We start from the raw sequence: 17,547 nt of genomic DNA, 5'->3' as shown, positions 1-17,547 counted from the left end.
GGCAGGGGGGAATGTTGAACAAGAGGAGTAGGATGGAGGCGCTATGGCTATGTCCTCCCGGTGGGGGCTCCTCACTGGCACATGAGCCAGTAATGTAGGGTACAACAGTACGTTCTTCCAATGGGAGCTCCTCACTGGCAGGTGAGCCATTTAAGTAGGGTACAACAGCAGTGGGAGTACAAATAAATTGACTATAAATTAAAAATAACTCATAATCTCATAAAAACTGTTAGACCAGGCTAGACTTTACTTCACGTTCAAATTAATGTCCAAATATGGAATTCCTCACGGCTCCATATTTGGGCCGGACTGATGTCACAATAATGTCACAGTGATGATGTGAGATTCTTTGGCAGAAATATGAGTTATCAATGCAATATATATATATAGATATGCAAAACGAGGAAGAGTTCAGACACGCTTCCTATGCCAGGCCCAAATGAGCCCAGGACAAATGCAGGCCGCTCTATCCCCGAGGACTTCCATGTCCAACGTGATGCGGAGCTGATGGAGCTCATGGAGATAGAAGACCTGGAGATAACACATGCTGACCAGAACCATGGTGATGTGGAGGAGGTCCCTCACAGAAGAGGAGGTGATATGGAGGAGGTCCTTCACATAGGAGGAGGTGATGAGGAGACCGTCCCACAGGTCCTCCCTTTCCACGTCCTTCCAGACTGGCTGCAGGACAACGACTACCTCCTGCACGGACATCGGCCGCCCATGCCCTCGTTTCGGGCCTGTTTTCGAAGCATCTTCAGAATCCACACAGAGACGGGAAACATCTGGACCCACCTGTTGGGTCTGATCTTCTTCGTGTGCCTGGGCGTACTGACCATGTTCCGTCCAAACAGCTCCTTCATGGCCCCCCTGCATGAGAAGTTGGTGCTGGGGACCTTCTTCCTGGGAGTGGTGCTCTGTCTCAGCTTCTCTTGGGTCTTCCACACGGTCAACTGCCACTCCGAGCGTGTGTCGCGCACCTTCGCCAAGCTCGACTACTCGGGCATCGCCCTGCTGACCATGGGCTCTTTTGTTCCCTTGCTATATTACTCTTTTTACTGCTCTCCTCTGCCCCGGGCGATCTACCTGGCCGTCGTTTGTGTCCTGGGCATCACGGCCATCATCGTGTCTCAGTGCGAACGCTTCTCCACCCCCCGTCACCGGATTACGAGAGCGGGCGTGTTCATTGGTCTGGGGCTGAGCGGTATCGTCCCCACGGTTCACTACATCATGAAGGAGGGCTTGGTCCGCGTCACGCTGGGACAGATGAGCTGGTTCTACGTCATGGGCGCCGTCTACATCGGCGGCGCCACGCTGTACGCAGCCAGGATCCCCGAGCGCTTCTTCCGCGGTAAATGTGACATCTGGTTCCACTCGCATCAGATCTTCCACCTTATGGTCGTAGCCGCTGCCTGCGTCCATTTCTACGGAGTTATCAACCTGCAGGAGTTCCACTATGGCCTGCAGGGAACGTGCACAGCTAACAATGCTACTGATCCCTAGTGTCTGCAAGGACTGGTTATTGAAGGCTACGTCTCTAAGTGGAGCCCTTTCAGGAAGAAACAGTTTCTCAGGAAGGAATACCAGCACTCACTTTCATCCACTCAGGATCCCGTCTATTAAGGTCTTATTATCGCCCCAAACAGCAGCTTATAAACCGGACGTTTCGGCCCACAGGCCTTCCTCAGCGTGTATGAAGCATACAAAAATCAGTGTCACTTATAAAGGGGACCTTGGTGCCTCGCAAAAAGCGGTCCCGGTGAGAATCATATTTGCATGCCCACATCAAGCACAACATCTTTTTACAGGAGTGTCAAAAACAAGAATGAAAACAGTATCCAATTGTTTCACGGATTTGTAACACACTTTTAGAACACATTCCTAGAAAAACCCATGTCCATGCGAGTTAGAAACCCCTATATAAAGACAGACTCCGATTTTTTCTAAAATACCACCACTTCATCATAAAAGACACATTTTAAATACCATAGACACACTTTACAGATCTATAAGTCTCTCAGGCTGTGCTGCTTGTTTCCTCGCTGAAGGCTTTTTGTTCTTTGTAAATTGTGCTGTTTGTCTCCGGTCTTACATTTCATGTTTGGCCCTTAACCAGCAGTCCATTGCCACAGTGTTGGCCCTCTGCCCTAAATATATTTTACATTGTTGTAATAATTGTATGTATCCACAGGTTTCCTAGGGTGTTGTGGGCATCGCTTCCTGTCAATTTGATCCCTGATAGGGTGCATCCACACATGTACGTCAAGTTGTCGTACGGAAGTCGGAAGTCCCATCCAATCCCATGTTATAGGAAAAACCGGAACGGTACTTACGTTTTTTAACTTAACATGGGAGTGGATGGGACTTCCGACTTCCGTACAACAACTTGACGTACATGTGTGGATGCACCCATACCTGATCAAATTGACAGGAAGTCATGCCCACAACGCCCTAGGAAACTTGTGGATATCTGGATAAGGTATTGTATTCATTCATTATTCATCACTGTAACAACTACTATCATGATTGTGTTTTTTTTGGGGGCGGTGTAGCCGCCCCCTATAAGTGAGTTTTGGACACCGACCAAAAGATTTGTATACCCCCTAACCCTTCCATTGTTAATGCAAATCGATACTTTTGCAAAGTCAGCCAATCACATTACAGCTAGTGTCATCACCACTAACTGTAATGTGATTGGCTGACTTTGCAAATTCAGGACTGTGATTGGCTAGCGAAACACATGACACATGTGCAGCCCTATGAATAGCAGTATGGACTTTTTTTAAAGTGAGTCATGTTGTGATGACCACCCACCGCCCACTTCACACTGGGTGTGATTTTTAATATACTTGTTAAGATGAACTAATTATAAGGATAGTTCTTGTAGTTAGATTGCTGGTAGCAGGTTGCCCTGAGCGTCGTCGATTAGAACGATACCTCTCGTGGGGGCCCTAGTGATTCAGGCCGGTAAGATGATATCAGGTAGAAGAGTAAATGGTTTGTAAGGCCTTCACTCTTTCTTAGTTAGTTATACTTATTAGTTACTGAATCGGAATATATCTGATCTGATCTTCCCTGCCTCAACTCAACCTTATATAGTTGGTAGGTATCATTGTCATACTACACGTTCACCATATACAGTAAGGACGACCCTAGAGCATAGCCGTTTCGTTTATCTTCCATGTATGGATATTTAGGAGGTGCCCGTATAGAGGACACCTCTGTAACACTGCCGGCCCTAAATTTAGTGTGTAAATTTACTCCTTTTAGGTGTGACTTTGTCAAATCCCTCCTCTATATCCGGGGATAGCTGGGGCATTGAGATAAGTTTAGCTACCGGTCGTGTATAGGTTTTTTCCTTTACTTGCACCGTAGCACTTCTCACTCTGCCATCTCTCCCTCGTATTACATCCTTCACGATCCCTAGTGGCCATGAGGCCCTTGGGAGCTGTTGGTCAACGATCATGACTCTATCTCCGACTTTGATATTTTCCTTCTCCACTTGCCACTTGTTCCGGGTCTGTTGGTTTAGTAAGTAGTTTGGTACGTACCTTTTCCAGAATTCATCGGCAACAATCTGTGAGTACCTCCATCTTTGCTTTGTGACTAGCTCTGATTTCGGGTAGATCGCTTGTGGTATGGAGGGATCCCGTCTTCCTGCTATCAGTAGGAATGGTGTGATCGGGTCTGCATCTGCAATATCTGAAGATACATATCCTAGTGGTTTCGAATTGATCATGCCTTCTACCTCTTTTAGGATCGTGTCTAACACCTCATGGGTCACTATTTGGTCTTTTATGACGGTCCTGAGGGCCGACTTTACTGTCCTCACTTCTCTTTCCCAGGAGCCTCCCATGTGAGGTGCACCTGCAGGGTTGAAATGGAAATGGACTTGCTCTCTGCTCAATTGGTTCTGTACTTCGGGTTTGAGGGTGTTGAAGGCCCTTTTTAGTTCCTTGTCTCCTGCTATGAAGTTGGTACCATGGTCCGAGTATATTTCGTGAGGTGTTCCTCTTGTATTACAGAAGCGTCGGTAGGCCATTAGGAAGGATTCTGCGTCCATCTTATCTAAAACTTCGAGGTCTATTGCACGCGTAGTAAGGCATTTAAAGATTATTCCCCACCTTTTCTCCGTCCTCCGACCTATTTTGATCAGTATCGGTCCGAAGCAGTCTACTCCTGTAGAGTAGAATGCGGGTTTGTATACTCTCAGGCTGGAGGCAGAGAGGTCTGCCATTCGTGGTATCTGCGGTTGTCCTCTCCATCTCCTGCAGTCCTCGCAGTCATGTTGATGTCTCTTCACTGCCTCCCTTCCTCTTAATATCCAATACTTCCTGCGTAATTCTGCGAAGACCCGTTCCGGGCCAGAGTGCATCATCTGCTTATCGTATCGCTGTATGAGTAGTCTTGTGATTATGTGGGAAGGGTCTAGGAGAATTGGGTGTTTCTCATTATGGCTTAGTTCGTCGCATTGACGGAGTCGACCACCTACTCTTATTAATTGACTATCCTCGTCGTACTCTGGGCTGAGGGTATTCAGTCTCCCTTTCCCTGCACTGTACGCCGTTATGTCCTTCCCTGCCATGAGGATTGCTAGTTCCTCAGGGAAGCTGTCTAGTTGGACTTGCTGAAGGAGTGTTAGCTCGGCTCTCCGGTATGTGTCAGCGTCTATGGCCGCCCCGTGTTCTGACTGACTCGTGGCCGCCCCGTGTTCGGATTGTCTCGTGGCCGCCCCGTGTTGCTTAACTGTAGCATCCAGTAGGTCTTCGTATGTGGTGAACTTACTCAGATCCGGTAATATGGGTTGGTGTTCTTCTATTCTTCCGCAGAAGGGGAGTGTCTTCAGCAGCTCGTCCTCTTCTTGTGGTATACCTATAAGAGGTTGTTTAGGCCACTGGGAGATCGAACCTTTGAGGAAAGAAGGTCCTTGACTCCAACGGTTTGTCTCGGCGAGCTGTAGTAGGTGCTTTCCCTTAGTTATATCTTCTGCAGGATTATCAGCGGAACCAACGTGGCACCATGCGTTACGGTTCGTTATCAATTGTATCTCCGCGATCCTGAGTCCTACGAATACCTTATATCTGACGGATGATGATTTCAACCAGTACAATACAGTAGTTGAGTCCGTCCAGTAGTATAAGTCCTTTTCCTTTACCCCTATAGTGAGTTCCTTTCTTAAGGTAGCAGCTAATCGAGCTCCCGATAGGGCACCGCATAGCTCTAGTCGTGGTACCGAAAGCTTCTTTTTCGGTGCTACCTTTGATCTCGCGGCTAGGAAGGTCGTATGGATCCGTCCTCTTTCGTCCTTGGTTTGCAGGTATGCTACTGATCCGTACACTCGTTCGGAGGCATCGCAGAAGATGTGGATACTGTGCTTGCTAGATTTTCCTGAGCCTAGATAGCATCTTGGTAGAATTATCGCCTCCAGGTTAGGGAGTTCCTCTTCCCAGGATTTCCAGGCCCGTATCAGGTCGTCTGGGAGGTTTGATTCATCCCAGTCCCTATGTTTATCCCACAGACTCTGTACTATAAGCTTCGCTCGTGTTGTGTACGGGATAAGGTAGCCAAGGGGGTCATATTGTCGTGCAAGTTGTCGGTAGATATTTCTCATAGTGGGAGTTACACTCTCCCGTGGGCGATGCTTATACCGTAACGTATCAGATTTACAATGCCATACGAGTCCTAGAGTGAGTTCTTGAGGATCTGTTATATCCTCCTTAAACCACAACTCGGTACTTTTAGATAGAGACTCTTTCTCGAAGTGTCTTATGGTCTGTAGCTCATTACTGGCCCATTGTCGGAGTTCAAAGCCTCCCTCAAGAAGTAGACCGTGTAACCTAGTGATTGTCGTCTTAGCTTGTTTTATGGTTGGGAAACTTTGTAGCCAGTTGTCGACGTAAAAGCATTGTTCAACAGATTTCCTGATATCATCCTCTGGGTCCGCAACATGTCCTTTAACGTGTCCTTGTACCGCATAGATAGCGCAACAAGGACTCGAGGTTGTACCGAAAGGTAGTACTTCCCATTGGTATATTGTTGGATTCTCGTCTAGTTTCATATCTCGCCACAAGAATCGGAGGAATGGTTTGTCTTCTTGTACCAGTCGTACCTGGTGGAACATACCTTTGATGTCGCTACTTGTGGCTATGGGGTATTCCCTGAACCTAAGTAGGACTCCTGGGGCCTGTTCCTCAAAAGGTGAATAAACTAAGCCTGGACTTAAGCCAAATCCAGACTTGACAAAGTCGGGTCCATATGAGCCTTGTTTATTCCGTTCCTCGAAGCAAAGCCAGGCTGAAAAGGAGCGACTTTGTCGAGCTAGGCCTTGTCAAGCCAGGCTATGTCCAGCCAGAATAATGAAGCCACGTGTGTGTGTGTGTGTGTGTGTGTGCAAGCGCGACGGGACGGGACGGGACGGCAACGGGACGCACGGGACGGGGGGTGTACCGCGACTGGGGGCCGCGACGGGATGAGCGGGGGACGGGGGGGCGGGACACGCAATAACCCCACATTTGCAAGACCACTTTGGTAGAGGTTTGGGTTGTGTAGTTACCTTGCCATCATGATGTAACTCCAAAGGTGGACAAGAAATAAAAAATAATTTCTCCATTGACTAGAAATTGATAATTTAAAATATGCTCCTCATTGACTTACATTCAGTGAAGAGGCTCTTTTAAACCCGTAACTAATACTTTTTATATATATATATATATATATATATATATATATAAATATATAGACATTTTTTATAATATTAAAAAAAATCTGTTATATATTATCAAACATCTAACAACAATATGAACTATAGTGTTAACAGAGTGACAGTCACATGAGTCATTGTGAAACAATTATGATTCATGGTCACACACTATTTCAGTAATATAATTAATTTGATTATATCTGATTGTATTTATTTCATTTTATTTGAATGCAAGGTCATTAAAATGAGTCCATATTCAAACACATGTGTTGAATTAACTGTGGAAAAACTTGAAGAACAAGGCACTGGATTAAGTAAGCTTGGCTGTTAGCCTGCTCCTGACCAGGCTAACTTCACAGCTAAATTGTCATGGTAACTAAGGTAGGCTTGCTTCAATTCTCTTTTGAGGAATCGGGTCATGGCTAAACTTAGCCAGGGTGAACTGGCTAAACTAATCTTCAAGCTAATTCAGCTTTTGAGGAACCGATTCAGCCCTAATCCTGGCTAAATGAAGCCAGGATAGGTGTTAAAGCCAGGCTTAAGCTCTAATTCCCTTTTGAGGAACAGGCCCCTAGTAGACTGGCTCCCAGGGCAGGTCCTGGAAGGAGATGTTCATTCATGTTCTGATTATCGTATGTGAAAGAGCAGTTGAAGACTATCCTAGGTTTCGAATTGTGAACTGTTAGATGATGGGGTATGTACCATGAATGGGTGCTTTTATTCGCTTCTTCTGTCGTTATGGGGGTAATATAGCCTGCTTCTAGTAGTCTCTTCATCTCCTTTGAGTAGGTCATTGCGTGCTCTGGTTCTTTGGCTAGTCGTCTCTCTGTACTACGGAGCAGGCCCTTCACCGCGTTCATGGGGGCGCGAAGCCGGGGGAGGTCTTCTCTCCATAGTAGCGGGGTGGCATACCGACGGGTTCCGTCTACCACTCGACAAGGGTTGTTCCCTTGTCGAGTATGCGGATTGCTTGAGTATCTTCAGTTGATCTTATAGCGAGCTTCTCACTTTGAAATGGTAGAGCTTCTAATTCCCATATCTTTGTTGCAAGACGATAAAGTTCTATGGGGTCATATGTACTTTTCTCGTTTGGTGTAGTCAGGGATACAGTTAGACATTGTGGCGGTTGACACCGGCTTACCTTTAGGGGTTTGAATCGGGATCCTTGTAGAACCCAACCGAGCCTTGTATGTATGGCTGTCGGTCCTCCTCTGCAGCTTTCTCACATTTGCTTATCCTCAGGTACTAGCAGCTGATGGTAATCCGATCCGATGAGTAGTTCGGGTTGTGCGTTCTTTATCATCGATAGTGGCAGGTCTCTCAGGTACTCATATTTCCTCTGTATTGCCTCGATAGGGTAGGTGCGGCTATTAAGTCTGAATGCCTTTGACGTAAAAACATTGCTTATATCGAATGCCTTGTGGGGTTGTGTGGCCGAAGCTACTGAGAAGGATACGATATGACCTTGGAAAGTCTGTGAATCGTTGACAGTTCCGAGGGATAGACTAGAGGGTATTCCTCGTAGGTCTAGTTGCTGAGCTGCACTACGCAGTAGGAGGGTACGGTCCGAACCGTCATCCAAGATTGCGTATGTCCTATGGGTCTTATCCCCGTTCCTCAATATAACTTCGGCGAGCTTAACCAGTACTTGGTTACTCTGTGGGTAATCTACATAGAATGCTTCTTGGGGTTGTTGGTTAGCTTCGTCGGGATTGTTTCCTGTAGGTGTCCCACGGTCCGCTCCTGGACCAATGTTGATGTTGTGGAGGTTTTCAAGGTGTTCTCCTTGACATATTTGACATTTAGTTGTCAGTGTACAGTCTGACTCTTGGTGGACGCAGATGCATTTTGAGCATCTACCAGTATATAATAACCATCTCTTCTTATCCTCCACCTTGAGGGACTCGAGTTTCCTGCAGAGGGTTATAGAGTGTGGTGAGGTACAGAAGTGACATTCTTCCTTAAGCTCTTGTGTTGGGGACTCGATGCGGGTCCCTTTGGTGTTGGAGTTTATTTGGGTGTTATGTAGTATCTGACTCGTCCTTGACTTATAGTTGGACCGTTCGTTCCGTGGAGTTTGTCTACTCCTGGGGTCGTATGGCCTGGTATTACTATACCTATTCCTGTTATCGACTGGGTTTGCTCCTTGTCTAGCACTTGTATCAGTAGGCGTGCTGTCGGAGCTGTATGAACTCCTTATCTCGACTGTGTCTCTTACAAAGTCTGCGAGTTGGTCGAGTTCCGGCTCTGCGCCACCGTAGAGACGTTTGTGTTTGTACGCCTCCTTTCTCCATTCACTGATAACGGACTCTGGTAGTCTTTTGACTAGCGGTCCTAGGATATCCTGCATGTCCACGTTTAGGTAGGCCGGGTCGGCATTGAGGTTACAGCGGCACTGGTGTATGAAGGATGAGAAGTCGCGTAGAGCCTTGAGATCTCCTTCCCTCACGTGGGGCTGGTTTCTAGTTGCGTCTTTCACGGCCCTAGCGATCACGTTTGCCGAACCAAATTCTCTTTTAAGCTCGCTCATAGCACTCCTATATCCTATGTCGCTGTCGGCGTTGTTCCTACAGGCTACTACAATATCACGTGCCTTTCCAGAGGTGTACTGTTGCAGGTAGGTTAGCTTCACGTCTGGTTGATCAGTTACATCTGTAATAGTCCTAGCGAAGTCTCTTAGCCAGCCAGTGAACTTCAGAGGGTCACCATGGAAGGAATCCATTGTTCTCTGGGGGAGTGAGGCGTGTGTGTGGGTCTTGACCAGCTGTTGATTAGTTGTGACTAATTGTTTTAGTATCCCATTCTCGTATCCTGGGTCTGATTGGTGAGTGTAGTTAGGTGGTCCGCGAAATTGAGGTTCCTGTTCCTGTCTAGGGTAGTCGTTGTCCTCGTTTAGAGGGCGAGTACCGTGCATCGTCTTCTTCGGAGTTGAGGTGCACTGTCCCTGAAGGGAATCATCAAGGTTACTGCAGGTCATGCCCTGGCCTGCTTCCTGAGACATCATTTCTCGGAGGATGGGTATGATAATATATGTACAAATAAGATTGAAATAAACATCGAAGCAGGACTACTCTTATATGACATAAGTGACCATCTTCCTGTATTTGCAGTTTTCCAGAATGTCCTTAAGACAAAGATGGATAAAAAGACAAACATTTGTAATTTTATCAGACATAGAACGCCGGAAGCCATTGCTGCCCTTGAGTTGGACCTGAGAAATCAAAACTGGAATGAGGTGTACGCCACAAGTGATACCAACCAAGCTTATGAAGTGTTTTTGTCCACAATGATGGTGTCTTATGATAAACACTGCCCAATAAGAAAACAGACTAGAAAGCACCACCTTGTGGACAAACCATGGATAACAAAAGGTGTAGAAACTTCATGCAAAAAGAAAAATGTCCTATATAGAAGATTTTTAAAATTAAGAACCAAGGAAGCTGAAAATAAATATAAAATGTATAAAAATAAATTAACAAGTATTATGAGATTAAATAAAAATAATTATTACCATAAATTATTGGAGCAAAATAAGAGCAACACCCAGGGTATATGGAAAGTATTAAACAACATAATAAGAAATGGTGCTGGAAAAGTAGAGATACCTAACTATTTTGTTAAAGAGGTGGTGCCATGGTTTTGCACTTTTTCTGTTTTTCATGTGTCTATGAGGTTGATAGAACTTCATTAAGGCCCCCGCTGGTGGTTTTATGGTGTTTCATGTCTTCTCTGACTATTTGGAGTTTTTTCCTGGAGGCTGAAACCTTGAGAGTCAAACGTGCCAATCCAAAAACAGGGGCATAGTGACATCACAGAGCCCCCAAAAAACATACCCTCCCCCTCATTATCATAACACAACAGGTGTGGGCATGAGGAGGAGGAGGGACTAGGACAGGTGGGTGGTGCTAAGGTGGTGGAGGAGGTGCTAAGGTGAGAACCAGGCATACTTAATGAACTGGAGGCGTGTCCACATAAAAACATTTGTTTTTAACAATTTCTGTACACTTTTTTTTTTTGAAAAAAATCCTTACATAATAATAATACCTTATGATCAGGTTTTAGGGTTGAAAAATATCATGGCACTCCATATTTAAAGATCAAAATACATTTATAAATAAAACTATAGATATAGAAAATGAATTCAATGATTTTTTTGTAAATGTGGGTAACAACTTAGCAAATGAAATTGCAGAGCAGGGAAATGGGACTGAAAGTTTGAAAATTGGAGATACCATGCAGAACAATTTCCACTTAGGAATGTAGAGGAAAAAGAAATCATTGATATTGTGAAAAAATGTAAAAACAAAAAGTCCAAAGATTGGTTGGGTATTGATATGACATTAGTAAAAGACATCATACAATGTATTGTGAAGCCACTGACTTATATAATCAATCTTTCAATACAGGTATATTCCCAAATAGCATGAAAACAGCTAAAGTTATTCCAATCTTTAAAAATGGAGATAGACATTTATTTACAAACTACAGACCCATTTCTCTGCTTCCCCAGTTTTCAAAAATCTTAGAAAAATTATTTGTGCACCGACTTGATAATTTCATAGAGAAAAATAACCTATTATGTGAACAACAGTATGGCTTCAGAGCAAATCGGTCCACCTCAATGGCAGTGTTGAATTTAACAGAGCAGATTTCCACTGCCACTGACAACAAGAAATTTACAGCAGGTGTGTTTATAGACCTTAAAAAAGCATTTGACACAATTCATCATGAACTATTACTGAAAAAATTGGAACATTATGGTATCAGAGGGGCAGCACACAGGTTAAAAAGCTACCTTGCAGACAGAAATCAATTCGTACAAATTAGACAAATCAAATATGCAGAAAGTAAAATGTGGAGTTCCACAAGGATCTGTTTTGGGTCCAAAACTCTTTATTTTATACATAAATGATATCTGTAATGTGTCAAACCTTCTACATTATGTCTTGTTTGCTGATGACACAAACTTATTCTGCCACGGGGAAAATCTGGAAGAGCTTCTGAAGACAATGGAAAGGGAACTAAACATACTAAAAACCTGGTTTGATATAAATAAGCTATCTTTGAATTTAAGTAAAACAAAACTTATGATATTTGGAAACCAAAAAATTGATAAAGAAGTCACATTAAGGATAAATGATATTGCTATTGAAAGAGTATTTGAATATAAATTTCTTGGAGTATTAATTGATCATAAATTAAGTTGGAAATCGCACATAAATCACGTCAAAAGAAAAATGTCGAAAACCATTGCTATATTATATAGATCAAAAGAAATTTTGAACCAAAACTCATTATACTTATTGTATTGTTCCCTTATAGTTCCATATAATGGGGAAACACGTACAAAACAAATGTCAACCCAATCTTTATTTTACAGAAAAGAGTTATAAGAATAATTAAGAGAGCTGAGTACCGTGAGCCAACCAACGCCTTATTCATAAACCTATATACACTAAAATTCTGGGATATAGTTAAGCTACAAAGGCTGATGATTATGTACAAAGCTTACAATAAACAACCTCCATATTGTCTTCAGAAGCTGTTTGAGATAAAAAAGACCCAGTATGAACTTAGAAACACAGGCATGTTTGAAACAACCTGGGCAAGAACCAACACTAAAACACATTGTGTATCTGTGAAAGGGGTAGGTTTGTGGAGCTGCTGTGAAGTTGAATTAAGGTTATGCAGTTCAATCTATATGTTTTAAAAAATGTTTAAAAACAAGACTATTAACATGTATAGAGAGGTTATATGATCATGTATTATTATAAAATTAAACTAGAACAAAAATAAAACAAAAAAATAATAATGTTATAATTTAAAAAATTATGTATTACATGTATAACAATGCATGTGATCATGCATTGTATTGTAATATTGTTATTATGTATTATGAGGCAAAATCCTTTGTTTCTGTATTTCTGTTTGTTTCTTCTGTTTTTTCTTTTCTTTTTACTTTTTGAGACTGAAATTATTTTCCGAAATTGTCATGTATGTAAGTGTTGAAAGGGTAAGCAAAATAAGCTATTTTAGCTTCAGCTTATACCTTTTTTGGTCATAACTATGTTATATTCATTTATTATTATTGTTTTATGCGAATGGAGCATATTGTTTCTTTGCATAGTGAAAATGATCAAAATAAAAACTTGCAAAGTGAAGTGAAGTGAAAGTGATAGGGGAGATAGCCTGAATCAGGTTATCTATCTTCCCTTCTACCCTGGTCATGTCTCTACTTAGGTGCTCCTGGCTCTCCTGGATCATGACCAGCATATCGTCCTCAAGGGACTTGGCAGGATTGGTTCCCGTTCGGGACATCTGGACAATATTATTGTCTGGTGAGGGTAGTAGGCTAGAGGGGTCTGCTTCAATCCGGCTCGAAGGACCAGTGTTAAAATGAACTAATTATCCTACTATAATTCTAGTAACCTCACGGTGGTGGTGGTGGTGGTGTCTTGGTTTGGGGGACTCTTGATCAAACTGCGCATGCGTCGTTGCCAGGTTTCGCGAGAGAAAGCATTAAGGTCTATGAAAACGAGGCCAAACCAAACGAACCCTATACCACCAACATTGGCCCTACAGCGCCACGACGGGACGCGCGCGGGGGAGAAACCGCGCGACAGGACGTGCATTAACCCCAACTTTGCAACTACTTTCACCTGCGCCTTTCACCGGGTATGGTCTAGTAAGGATAGTTCTTGTAGTTAGATTGCTGGTAGCAGGTTGCCCTGAGCGTCGTCGATTAGAACGATACCTCTCGTGGGGGCCCTAGTGATTCAGGCCGGTAAGATGAGATCAGGTAGAAGAGTAAATGGTTTGTAAGGCCTTCACTCTTTCTTAGTTAGTTATACTTATTAGTTACTGAACCAGAATATATCTGATCTGATCTTCCCTGCCTCAACTCAACCTTGTATAGTTGGTAGGTATCATTGTCATAATACACGTTCACCATATAAGGACGACCCTAGAGCATAGCCGTTTTGTTTATCTTCCATGTATGGATATTTAGGAGGTGCCCGTATAGAGGACACCTCTGTAACAATACTGGCCTAACTTTGGCCTTTCATACTGTTTGACCGTAAAGGCATAATAGGCTGAAGCTCATAACTTAGTTATGCCTATCCTTTATACATGTTGGTTTAAGTTATTCATAGTTACAAAGTTCATATTATATGAACACTCAAAAATGATCCGCAATTACCTTCAAAACTACTTAATCTGTTTGTATTAATCGAACACTCAAAATGTTTCAATATTTACATTCATGACTTCATACTTACCCACACCATCACGTGTGTGAAAGTGTGTGTAAGATATACACCAGAATGCATGCATATACCCATATACTCACATTCAAATATACATACCGTATTTATACAGACGCCAACACTACCACATCACACCATACCCCTTGATCCATAACCTTGAATCTATAACCCGTCCACCCGCCCCACAGTTCAACTGCGGGCTACGGGTCGGCCTGCACATCCAGTCGCGTAACGAGGCAACAGTAGGCCTCGTTACGCGAAAAAAAAAATCAGTTATTAGTGGTTTCTGACTACTTTTTTCGCGGGTTTGTGATGGATTTCGGGTACATAAACAACGGTTTGTAACCAACCAAACACTACTGAATGAAGGAAAAACACAGAAACCGCCTCCCCTCCTCCCATAAAATTAACAAGTGACAGTTATGGTCCGAATTTGAGATATTATGTTGCGACATAAAATCAACCTTGGTTAACAATTACAATGTTATGTTATTATTAAGGGGCCCACCCAGTTTTAGTTTTTTTTTCCCTGGGTGGGGAGGGGCCCCTAACGTCATGGGCCCCAACGCAACCGCGTTGTCTGCATGACGGTAGTGACGCCCCTGCGCGCATCGCAAATACATACGTACATACATATATACATACATACGTACATACATACGTACATACATACATACATACATACATATATAGTTGGGATAATATTCGGGGCGCTCGGGTGTTGCAGGGGTAAAGTACCTGTCAACCACCACCCGGTGGTGCAGTGGTAAAGTACCTGTCCACCACCAAGGAGTCTAGAGGTGCATCCGGCTTGGCTGAGCATCTATTGTGAGGGTGATATGTGTCACTGCACGTACTCCTACAGGTTGGGGGGAGCCTGTCAGTATGTCCTCCCGGTGGGGGCTCCTCACTGGCACATGAGCCAGTAATCTAGGGTACAACAGTACGTTCTTCCAATGGGAGCTCCTCACTGGCAGGTGAGACAGTTAAGTAGGAAGGAGGCGCTACATCCTCCTGGTGGGGGCTCCTCACTGGCCGGTGAGCCATTTAAGGAGGGTACAACAGCAGTGGGAGTACAAATAAATTGTCTAAATTAAAAATAACTCATAATCTCATAAAAACTGTTATTATGACCAGGTTAGACTTTACTTCACGTTCAAATTAATGTCCAAATATGGAATTCCTCACGGCTTCATATTTGGGCCGGACTGATGTCACAATAATGTCATAGTGATGATGTGAGATTATTTGGCAGAAATATGAGTTATCAATGCAATATATATATATAGATATGCAGAACGAGGAAGAGTTCAGACACGCTTCCTATGGCAGGCCCAAATGAGCCCAGGACAAATGCAGACCGCTCTATCCCCAAGGACTTCCAATTGCATCAAATATACATACCGTATTTATACAGACGCCAACACTACCACATCACACCATACCCCTTGATCCATCAATTAACTTGTTATTATTACATATATATACATATATATTAACATGTTAAACCGAGCAGGCAACACTCCCTAATCCCCATATATTATACACAATATCATACACACACACACACACACACACACACACACACACACACACACACACACATACACACACACACACACACACACACACACACATATATATATATATATATATATATATATATATATATATATATATATATATATATATATATATACACATATGCATACATATACACATAATACATACATAAACCGCTCACAAAATGTAAGGAAACTTGAATTTGGGCCATTATATCTCCCCTTTACTAATACCAATCAGTAAAGTGTTATATATCATTTTTATCGGTGATAGCATCGGGCATTCATGGCATGAGCAACACAGGCAAACGTGTGAGTAGCGCCGAGCAAAAATGTGCCAAAATGGCCTGTTAGACTTTTCTGCTGACATTCAATGTCGTGACATGCATGACATTCAATGGGCACAGGTGTATGACTGCCTCACAGGTGAGTGACTGGCACCTGAACATGGGTTCTGCAACTTTGTTGAGTTTGTGTATGCTCCAAGCAGCAACACTGCCCCCATGGAAAGATGCCACTTTTGTTAGGATAAGGCCCGTGCAACAGGGCAAGTGAAGCTGTTGTTCCGTTATGCAGTGTGACAGCATTATTTGGTGTTAGCCCTGGTACCATTTCCAAACTTAGGACTAAGTTCTGTGAGACTGGTGAAGTCAACAAGGAAGACAACAACCCAGACCCCTTGCTTCACTGAGGAACCATAGATTTACAGGCAAGATTTGCACAACGGTACCAAAGACAGATGTCAAAGTTGCAGGGCCCATGCTCAGGTGCCAGTCATACACCTTTGACTGGCACACACCTGCCTGCAAATGGTACCAGGGCTGACATCAAATTATGCGTAATCTGCGTAACGGAACACCAGCTTCACTTGCCCTATTGCACGGGCCTAATCCTGAAGGGACAAACGTGGCATCTTTCTATGGGGGCAGTGTTGCTGCTTGGAGCATACACAAACTCAACAAAGTTGCAGAACCCATGTTGCAGAACGCAAAGTTGCAGAACCCACCTCTCAGCAGGTGTGTTCTGGCAGGTCACTCAAAACAAGAGCGATTACCAGCAAAAGCATATTGGGTGATTTTGGCACATTTTTGCTCTGCGCTACCCACACGTTGGCCTGTGTTGCTCATTCCACGAATGCCCGATTCTTACAAGCTGTACCTCGTTGTAAAGGTGACTAATCACCGATAAAAAATATTTATAACACTTTACTGATTGGTATTAGTAAAGGGGAGATATAATGGCCCAAATTCAAGTTTCCTTACATTTTGTGAGCGGTTTATATACACCCATACAAACAGAATCTGTGTTTTGCATAAATCTCTCAATTATCATGTCTATACACGAATCCACGGAGCGCTGCCCTGCGCGCAACCATTGCTGCGGTGTCAGACTCAGTCAGCTGCTCCTGCGGTGTCAGTCAGCTGCAGTCACTGACTGCTCACGTTACTCTTTTACCTGCTTTTTACTAACTTTTACTAACACTGACTTTACAAAGATGTACAGAAAATGGGGACGAACCACCTACGTCAGGTGCCAGTAGGCTAGTTTAAGGCTGCTCTGCTAACGTCAACAGACGGACAGAACCGCAGCAGCAGCTGACTGACACCGCAGCAATGGTGGCGCCACCTACAGTGCAGCGCTCCGTGGATTCGTGTATATTTGCCAGACCCAAGGGGTCGGCCTACATGAGGCTTTGTCCGTCCCCATTTCGTCCATACATGGGCAAAAAAGACCTTGTCTGTCCCCCTTTAGTCCATACATGGGCATAAAAGGGACAGACAGGGGGTCGGCCTAGTGGTGAATGGGGCTACATGAGGCTTTGTCTGTCCCCCTTACGTCCATACATGGGCATAAAAGGGACCTCGGTCTGTCCCTTTCTTCTCCCTTTCGTCCATACATGGGCATTAAAGGGACACAGGCTTAGTGGCCAAGCTTAGCGTGACGTAGTGCTCTGATCTTATAAAGTGGTTTGTAGGTGTGTTACGTACTAGGAATTTATCCTGGGTCTGGCAGAACC

General features: G+C 43.8%; 1 protein-coding gene across 1 annotated transcript; it reads left to right on the top strand.

The window, feature by feature from the left end:
• Nucleotides 1-426: 426 nt before the first annotated feature.
• LOC311049454 (adiponectin receptor protein 1-like) lies at nucleotides 427-1,503 on the top strand (the record flags this gene model as incomplete). The annotated part of the gene is made up of 1 exon (XM_084063025.1): nucleotides 427-1,503. The coding sequence occupies one exon, from the start codon at nucleotides 427-429 to the stop codon at nucleotides 1,501-1,503; it is 1,077 nt and encodes a 358-aa protein (XP_083919151.1).
• Nucleotides 1,504-17,547: the final 16,044 nt, after the last annotated feature.

Source organism: Gymnoscopelus microlampas (assembly GCF_963454915.1).
Source record: "Gymnoscopelus microlampas genome assembly, chromosome: 7".
NCBI lineage: Eukaryota > Metazoa > Chordata > Actinopteri > Myctophiformes > Myctophidae > Gymnoscopelus > Gymnoscopelus microlampas.
This window is presented reverse-complemented; position numbering and strand designations above follow the sequence as displayed.